We start from the raw sequence: 10,018 nt of genomic DNA, 5'->3' as shown, positions 1-10,018 counted from the left end.
TATCAACCACCTATTCTCTTGAATTATATTCGTCCTTTGGTGCGGCTCCAACTGTTGAACTTTGCGAGCATTGCTGAAAGTATGAACCGTTATCCAATCATCATCTTCATATTTCACCAATTCTGCAATTACCTCATCAGAATATCGAACAAGAATGCCATGTAGATTGTTCGAAATTGTTATAAGATGCACTTGGCAAGGATTCACTTGAATACGTTCGGGAAAACGAAGAATACTGAACGATTCAGATACAACATCAAAAGCAACAATGTTACATTCACCAGGTGGAATCCAGTAATTTGAAACAGTGAAATAAATTGTTTTGCCCGAATAAATTCCGTGAGACCATGAATAAAAGCTTGAACCAAACAAACATCCTTTCAAGAAACTCAAGTTTCTCCATGAGTCATTATGTCGTGAATATACACGAGCAGTAACTGCGCCAGCGAAACAGTTAATATGAAGCACTTTCAGATCGTTGTGCAAGTCAACGTACATCCCACCCGTATCGTCATGTCGACCAAAATAATGACTAAAATAGTCGTCCGATATCAACCTAAAACGCCTAATCGTTGGATTCCAAAGGACGAGCTCATTCGCATCAGTCCTCCTAACGCAAAGTAAAATCAGTCCATTAAACGAACCTATAATGATTAATCTTGATGGCTGGACATTGTATGGAAAAGTGACGATTTTTCTGTTATCGACTTCCAACTTGCCAGATACTATGTCGTCAACGACAATGGTATGTTCATTCAAAGAGAGCAGCTTCTTTTGTAGTAAATTTGAAAGTCGTCGAGTATGTATTAAAACAAACTTTGGTGTAGATAACTCATAACACCATTGTTTGCAAACACACTTGAATTGACAAACTACCTTTGCAGGTAGTCTCGATAAGATCTCTTCAAACATCATGTCATAACCAATACGTTCCATGATCCTTAATACTCTGATAACAAAAAAAAAAATAATCAAAAAACGATTGTATAAAAACTTATTGTATAAACACTTGAGAACTATCAATTGAATATCAAAAATTTTATAATAGTAAAATTTTATACAATAACCATAATAGAATAATTTTAATACTTCAAACAGGAAGTTCAAAAAATATAAAAAAAAGACATTAAAAAAACAGAAAATATTTATATAAAATCACCAAATCTAACCATTAACAGTAAACCTAATCAAAACAAAATCCATTAATAAAAATACTAAATCTTCAAATAAGTTTATGTCAAACCCAATACTTTCGATCACTGTACCATAACAATATAAACAAAATTCCATTGTTCAAGATTGAAGACATAGATTATTAAACTCCAGACCAAACAATCTCGAGTATTGTTTTGGTTTCCGGTTTAATCTATAGATAAAACATCAAGAAACACATACTATCCAAGTATATGATTGAAGATAATCTTATACAAAATACTTGTATAAGATTGAAGACATAGATTATTACCATAAAGAACAAATAATTTCGAGTAAAATAGATGAAAAAAATACACCAATCGGGGATGGAATCAAACATTTAACCAGAAATATTAGATGAAGACAAACAAAAGATCCATGTATGCGATTGCATGTATAGATACATAATCGGAGATGGAAAGCTTTACATTTAAAGTAAATAAGATGAAAACAATACACCAAAAACATTCTAGGTATGAAATATGCAGGATATTACCGATGTAGATTTTGAGGTTTTTGATGATGAACTTGTTGAAGATCAATGGATTCCTTGGTTCTCGAGATGAAGCAATATAAATAACTGAAATATTGTGTGAGAGATATTACTAAAATATCGCCTATATATATATAGTCCGGTTACCCATGGATGGGCGGTTCGCATTCCTTGCATATCTCGTGGAGTTATGTTATAAGTTTGTAGGATTAATTTTAAAACTATAAAATGTATTTAAAGTGACTAATATTGGTATGACTGTACAGTAAATATTTTAAATTTGAAAATACAAACTTATACAATATGAAATTTATATATCTAATTCTTTTATTATTAAACTAAGGAACAGATAAAACACAAAAACTTGAAACAAATTAAATAGTTCGATAAACAAAAGATGAATTAGTATGAATTTAATTCTTTTATTATTAAATAAGGAACAGATAAAACACAAAAACTTGAAACAAATTAAATAGTTCGATAAACAAAAGATGAATTAGTATGAATTTAATTAAATTTTTCTATCAGCAAGGGGAAACGATTGTCTCCAAAAATAATGCGCCTTTAGGTCCGTTAAAGCTGTCAACCTTTTGAATGTAGTTAAAAGAATCGTTGCACAGTAGAACCTCAACAGTATCTCCCCAAATACTTGTTATCAACCACTTATTGTCGTGAATTATATTCGTCCTTTGCCGCGGCTCCAAATGTTGAACTATGCGAGCATTGCTGAAAGAAAATACCGTTATCCAATCATCATGTTCATATTTGACCAATTCTGCAGTTAGTTCTTCAGAATATTTAACAACAACGCCATGAAGCTTGTTCGAAATTGTTAGAAAATGCACTTGGCAAGGACTGGCTTGAATACGCTCGGGAAAACGAAGAATACTGAACGATTCAGATATAACATCAAAAGCAACAATGTTACATTCACCAGGTGGAATAAAGTAATTGGAAACAGTGAAATAAATTGTTTTGCCGGAATAAATTCCATGAGACCATGAATAAAAGTTTGAACCTAACATACATCCTTTCAAGAAACTCAATTTTCTCCATGAGTCATTATGTTGTGAATATACACGAACAGTAACTGCCCCAGCAAAACAGTTAACATGAAGCACTTTCAGATCGTTGTGCTCATCAACGTACATCCCACCCGTATCGTCATGTCGACCAAAATACTGACTAAAATAGTCGTCCGATATGAACTTAAACCGCCTAGTGGTTGGATTCCAAAGGACGAGCTCATTGGCATCAGTCCTCCTAATGCAAAGTAAAATCAGTCCGTTAAACGAACCTATAATGATTAAAAAGGATGGCTCGACATCGTATGGAAAAGTTACGACTTTAACGGTTTCGACTTCCAAGTTGCCAGATACTATGTCGTCAACGACAATGGTATTTTCATTCAAAGAGAGCAGCTTCTTTTGTAGTAAGTTTGAAACTCGTCGAGTATGTATTAAAACAAACTTTGGTGTCGATAACTCATAACACCATTGTTTGCAAACACACTTGAATTGACAAACTACCTTTGCAGGTAATCTCGATAAGATCTCTTCAAACATCATGTCATCAGCAATACTTTCCATGATCCTTAATACTCTGATAACAAAAATAAAAATAAACAAAAAACGATTGTATAAAATCTTATTGTATAAACACTTGAGAACTATCAATTAAATATCAAAAATTGTATAAGATACTTTACAATAACTAACCGGGTTAGTGGAGGTGTTATGTGTAAGAATCTATGAATGAGAAATAAAGAAACGAAAAATGGGTATTTATAGGACATTCATACTATACATTGTAAATCGGTTTATATTACTAAATTGACGTAAAATTGTTAACAAAATATTACAAATCTGTTTTAATATTTCATATATATAAAAGTTGCTAAAAAAATATGAAATTTTAACAAAATTAGATTTGTTCTCAATAATTTCTAAATTGGTATACAACTATTTCCATAACATTTACCAATCTATTTACGTTACGATATCTTTGGAAACCTTACAATTAAGTATACGATATATTAGATATATATTAATATACTTAATATAAAAAAAGGCAAATATCATCAAGTTAAATGTTGGTATATTATAATCAAGTTAAATGTTGGTATATTATAATCAACTTAAATGTTGATATCTCATATGAAATTAGATTGGGATTCAATCGAGATTCAATTGAAATTCAGCACAAAGAAAACCAACACAAAATATAAAAAACATCTGTTCAAAGCAGACATAGATATTGAAATACCAATGAATGTTTAATATCATGTAATGATTGATAAAATTTGAATGTTTAAATCAAAAAATCTGATTTTTAATAATAGAAAGATGAGCTAATTTAATTTCTTGCTAACTTTCTCCAAAGTGTTGAAAGTACTTGAAGTTGAAGACACGTAGACGTCATCCAATGTACGTTTTTTATTCTTATTGGTTTCACAACTGGTGTTAACATCATCGTCCTTCACACTTGGGATGTGACTTTTCTTCTTTATAAATTCTTTATCATTTACCTAAAAGAAATGTGAAAATATATTAAAAAATAATATAATTAAAAATCTTATAACTATTAATAAGTATGAAACGTGTATTGAAAAAAAAAATTACCTCCCTAATCTTCATCTTTTCTTTGAGCTCATTAATAATTGACTCATCATCAGTCAAGTTCGTGACAAAATACATCTCATCAAAGTTAGTAAGATTATACTTTGTTATCTCAATTTTAAAGGCAAACTTCTTTCCAATCAAGTTGTCTAAATCCACGGGAAAGATTACTTTTTCAACAACCTATGAATCAACATATTGTATGAAAAAGTTAATAAGCAATTTTTAAAAAAATAAAATTAAAAAATAGACAAAGGGAAAATTGATTTATACATACAGGTGTTATATTTTCTTGAAACAATTGTTCAGCCGACTTTAGAACAACTTTTTCAATGATTTCATCAACCAAAGGATGAAATAATATTAGTGGAACATCATCACTGTTGTCTTCCACTTGAACTTTTATTTTGAATCTAATTAAGTTAAATAGAATCACACATATATACAAACAGATTATTTTACTAAACATATAAATATTAAAAAAGATAACAAATTATCATATTACCTTGGAACTGGATATATAACACTTTCATCACAATTAGGGTTCTTGCAAACATAGAAAAATTGTTCCTCCATACTCGGGCTGTCTATAAAATCTGTACCAGCCTCGATTAAACATTTAGGACACTCCATATAGTGCCAACCAAAATGCTTATCGATACCAGTAATAGTACCAAGTATGATAACAGATTGAGGCTGTATAAAATAAAATTTATAAAAATATTTAATTTAAAGACAATGTACATCTACTTTTGCCATTATAAATATATATACACACCTTCATAATTTGCCAAAGATCATATATATTCCTCAAAGGAGTATTAATGATAAATTCATCAGTTGACATCTATAATAATATAAACGAAAAGTTAAATTTGTATGTAGAAAATGAACAACTAAGTGGAATTAATAAATTTATATATTACTGGTAGAATAGAGTACAAAATAAATCAAAATTAAACTAATACCTTTTCAAATTCGAGGAGAAATAAAGTTTTTTATCTTGTAATGTATAAATTTCTAACAACTTTGAACATGTATTTATAAAGACATTTTAATTTAGGAAGTTGTTTAATTTAAAATGTTATATTACGATTTAAATTAAACTAAATCTATATATAAAGTAAATACTAAGATGATTGTATTTATTTTTGATTTATGGATTTTATATTTACCATATTTTTTTTTTATTTAGAAAGAGATTGACTATTATGTTTTTGGAATTAATCGATGATTCTATAATTAATACATTTAACTTAGAAAGTTTAAAACTATTTTAATAATGTTTTAGTATCTTTTTAACAAATTCAAAACTTATATTAAAATCATAATAAGTCTGAAAGTGTAAATAAACATTTTTTTCCGTAAAGTTAATAAATTAAAATAATTAAGAAAATGTAATTATTTGGGTTTCTTTGTACAAAATCTTTTTCCCCATATGTCTTCTCCATATACAAAGATTTCCTCCCACTTCCCAATAACCTCCATCTTTTTCATCGGTTACATCATCTTCATCTTCTTCACTTATTAGGATCATAAAGGTATGCTTCAATATCTTAAATTCTTAATTTCATTGTACTGTTCTTGTTAAGTCTTTGAAAGCATTGTTAAGTTTGAAGGTCTAATATTCGATTATGGATTTTAGTATCTATTCATGGTTATATATAGATTTAGCACATTCGGGTGATTGTTAATGAGATTAGTTGAACGATATGTGTTATTTTGATGTATTGAATGTGATATATGATAAAAGACATGTTTAAGTTAAGTTTAAAACATTCTGATTTTGAATGTTTATTTTGTATTATACAATAGAAGATGTAATATTAGTAAGTATATGTTAGATTACCGTTATTATATATTAAATGTTTATGGTATAAGGTCTTACTTTGTAGATATGTTAAATTGTTTATATTAGGTTTCATCATCTTTTTTGCATTATGATAATTGTGGAAAACATTTTATTATGTGAATATGTTGTTTAGATTATGTGCAGTACATTGATTATGTTTTTTATTCAACAGGAATACCTAATCTAATTAGTTCATGTTTGTTCAAACGCAGATAACTATGACGTCTTTTTATAAAATATTTTCCTCCGACTGTTCAGAATATCTAGTAAGTTAATTAATCTTATAAGTAAATCATTTTTTACTCATTTTTTTATGTTACTCCATCTTATGTTTTTCAAGGAAATACCAAATCAATATAGCAACAGATTCCTATTGAATGCTGAACCAAACAATCAAGCCATTATAAAATGTGTGAACGGTAAGGAATTTGAAGTAATTTTGACTAAACGGGAAGATGGGTTTGTGTTCATGGATGGTTGGGAACTGATTGTAGCCAAACTATCATTTACGGAGGGTTGTTTTCTGATGTTTAAGCAAATTGACTTGTATTCGTACTTGTTAACACCTTTTAAGAATATGCAAGATCATCCGATCTTCGGATCTAATGTTCCTTTGTTTACCTCCATGTCTACCGAGAAAACGATAAGCAATGTTGAGTACTTCTGTCAACGCTTCACAGAAGAGTCGAATGATAATTTGGTGAGTATACAAACAATTTTTTTATATGGTTTTCACTAACAAATTTATGTTATTTAAACTGCATGAATATTATACGCAGATAATTCCTGCTGATTTCGTTGAAGACACAATACGTTTACCATCTATTAGCAAGTTAACATTCAAGGTCCATGTTAATTTGTGGGACAGTTTTGATGTGATGATTCAGAAAGACCGTAATCTTAAGGTGTATCTGATGTACGATTCATGGGACAATGTTGTGAATTACGTACCTATATACCCGGATTATTACGTTGTGATGAGGTACATTTTTAAACAAAATTTCCAGCTCATTGTTTATGACTTGAATGGTTGTGAGATTCTTGTGCCGAAGCGTCTATACACGCTTGCTGCTGGAAACATACCTAAACCAGGTCCTTCAAATATTGAAAGACAAGACACCGATGATGAAACCGATCATGAAAACGATGAGGAAGAATCTGATCCAGATTATAATGAATCAATGAATGATGATTCTGTTGATGTTTCTTCTATCTTAACTAACTCTGATATCGATGGAATGAATGATGAGGAAGACGTTGAAGTTTCAGATTCTGAAGAAGATAAAAAGGGTGATCCGGACTACAATCCTATTGAGTTTGAATGGAAGTACGACAGACGTTTTGTAAGATCAGTTGTTACTCATATTTTACATATATTGACATAATAGAAAATAGAAAAATTATTTTTAGTATTTAATTTTGCAGTGTTATACCACTCATAATCTAATATTTTGTTATAATTATTTATTGTAGCGTCTTAATGTAAATGTTGCTGAAGCATCCAGAATTGATATGACTATGGAGATGTACGTCCAGAATTTGGCTGGAGTGGACACGTTAATTTATTTTCGTGCTGATAAACACGGTGGTGGTTTTCGCTATGAGGCTTTGGAATGGCGTAGGAAATTTACAAAACCAAATGGTATCAATCCTCCAGCTAAGTGCACGTTTGTTTACTGCCCAGTTGAAAACAAACTGATTCTGAAGAAGGTTGTCAAGTAGTTCATTTCAAACTTTTTAAACAATATAACTCAAATTTGGGTCTCTTCCAATTTTGTTGATTGGCTGGTCTCTATATTTCATTTTGCATCTTCATCCTATAAGGAGTTTTGAATGTATTAACATATCTTGATGTAGACCTTTATATACTTCTAAATGGGATCAAAGTAACTTTAACATCAAAATGGGTTATATATTTAATGTTTAACTTATAATATTTATATCTTGCCAATGGAAATATGATTTACAATATATTTACAAACGTGTGATTTTAAGATTGTTACATCAACAAACACATTAATTTAACAACTTAAAATATTTCTAACAATTTACACATGAGTTACAACAATAATCTTATATTCTGCAATGAAAGACAAATTAAACGTATGCTTGTCCAACATAAAATGAAAATACTTTAAAAACAGTACAAATTGATGGCTAGGATTATACATTTCGGGTTACAATGAAGTATTTAAAAAATAAGTAAATCTATACGATATTATATACATATAAATAATAAACATATGATTAATAATTACTATGAGTAAATTAAAAAATGGAAAATTAATAAAAAAATTTAAAAATTATAAAATACTACAACTAATATATAAAAATCTCGTACAATAAAAAAAGTTTTATTACAGTCATTAAAATAAAAATTTACATGAAATACATATCAAAGGTGAGTGAACACTTCTTTATAAACAACATTGGTTGTTGTATTAGTAGGTTTCCCATCCTTATCTAGAATTAATATCTTCACCCCTTGTCTTGATTTAACTCTAGATAATGCCACATATAACTGGCCATGTGTGAAAACTGGTTCTTTTAAATAAAGACCAACCTTAGACAAAGACTGGCCTTGACTCTTGTTGATTGTCATCGCAAAACACACAGCAACAGGAAATTGTCGTCTTTGAAAAGCAAAAGGTATTTTTTTGTCGGATGGAATCATGCTAATTCTTGGAATGAACGTTCTAGTTCCAACATTAGCACCTGATATAATTTCACCTTCCATAACCCTCTTTCCAAGATATGTAACTTTTAACCTTGTACCATTACATAATCCATTCTGTTGGTCAATGTTCCTAAGAAGCATAATAGGAACGCCAACTTTTAGAACCAGACGATGATTTGGCAAACCAGATATCTTTAAACCATTCAAAACATCAGGTGAATACAACTCTTGTTGGAAGGAATCAATACCTTTTTCAGTTTCACATATAGTATCAGAACTTAGGTACTCTACTGGTTCACCAGGAAACAACTCTAACAATCGATCATTTATTTCATGAACGACCTCATTTTTCGGAGTCAGAATGGCTCTTTCAGAAAAATAATCTAGATCCATATATCTTTCTAAAACCGACGGATACACAAATCGAATTAAACTTTCAATGGGATCGGAAGAATCTGTAATTAGTAATTCAGAAGGTATTTCTACAATTGCAACGCCATCGTTGTCACCTCCAACTTTACCTTCCCCAATATCAAAGTAACATTGTTATTACCTGTGGATACACCTTTATAAGGGTCTTCAATGGAATGTAAATTTTCATTGTCGTCATCAGAAGTAAGATCTACCATTGGAATAGGTTCGATAATACGTTTCTTAGGTAAAACCTTTTGTTTACCAGATTTAAGCTTAGTCAACGTAGAAGAAGATCGAAGAATGTTGTTACTGTTTTGTGTTACAATGTTTGAAACAATAGAAAACTGAGAACTGCTAGGCGTATGGGTTGATTGGTTATTAAAAGTAATAGCACCTGTGAATGTCATAATTAAATGTTAGTAAAACAAAATTTTGATTGTAATGCAAATCTACTTCATACATATATATATAACTAATGAGATGATATATTCTTTTAAAATATTATCATATTACTTACCAGTTGTTATGCCACTTAAGGGCGTTGACGTTGTTAAAGATGTAAAGTTACGCAATGTCTGAAAACTATTAGATGACGAAGGAAGATTAGGATCATAATTTTCTTCGTCGGTTAACTGAGATTTGTTAACAATTTTAGAGGATCCTCTACCACTTGGTGCACTTCTTCTTTTATTTGACTTTGTTCGCCTATTATCAAGAATTGTCTTCCGCATTTTTCTTCTATGAGCAGCAACTGATGCTGAAATGTTCAT

At 29.8% G+C, this 10,018-nt stretch overlaps 1 protein-coding gene across 1 annotated transcript; it reads right to left on the bottom strand.

The window, feature by feature from the left end:
* Positions 1 to 8,552: 8,552 nt before the first annotated feature.
* Positions 8,553 to 10,018, bottom strand: LOC110924813. The gene is made up of 3 exons (XM_022168803.1): positions 9,766 to 10,018; positions 9,388 to 9,642; positions 8,553 to 9,289 (listed from the first exon to the last, which is right to left on the bottom strand). Exons 1-3 carry the CDS (start codon positions 10,016 to 10,018, stop codon positions 8,553 to 8,555), a joined length of 1,245 nt encoding a protein of 414 aa, XP_022024495.1.

Source organism: Helianthus annuus, chromosome 17, assembly GCF_002127325.2.
Source record: "Helianthus annuus cultivar XRQ/B chromosome 17, HanXRQr2.0-SUNRISE, whole genome shotgun sequence".
In the NCBI taxonomy this organism is placed as follows: Eukaryota; Viridiplantae; Streptophyta; class Magnoliopsida; order Asterales; family Asteraceae; genus Helianthus; species Helianthus annuus.
Note: the sequence above shows the minus strand (reverse complement) of the source record. Positions and strands in the feature narration are given on the sequence as shown.

What these genes read in the sequence shown, in the direction of transcription:
- LOC110924813 (XM_022168803.1), bottom strand. Translation starts at nt 10,018, where the DNA reads ATGAACATTTCAGCATCAGTTGCTGCTCATAGAAGAAAAATGCGGAAG. An exon ending in CTTAAGTGGCATAACAACTG is followed by an intron (nt 9,643 to 9,765) that starts GTAAGTAATATG and finishes TGACATTCACAG; the next exon opens with GTGCTATTACTTTTAATAAC. An exon ending in TTATAAAGGTGTATCCACAG is followed by an intron (nt 9,290 to 9,387) that starts GTAATAACAATG and finishes TACTAATTACAG; the next exon opens with ATTCTTCCGATCCCATTGAA.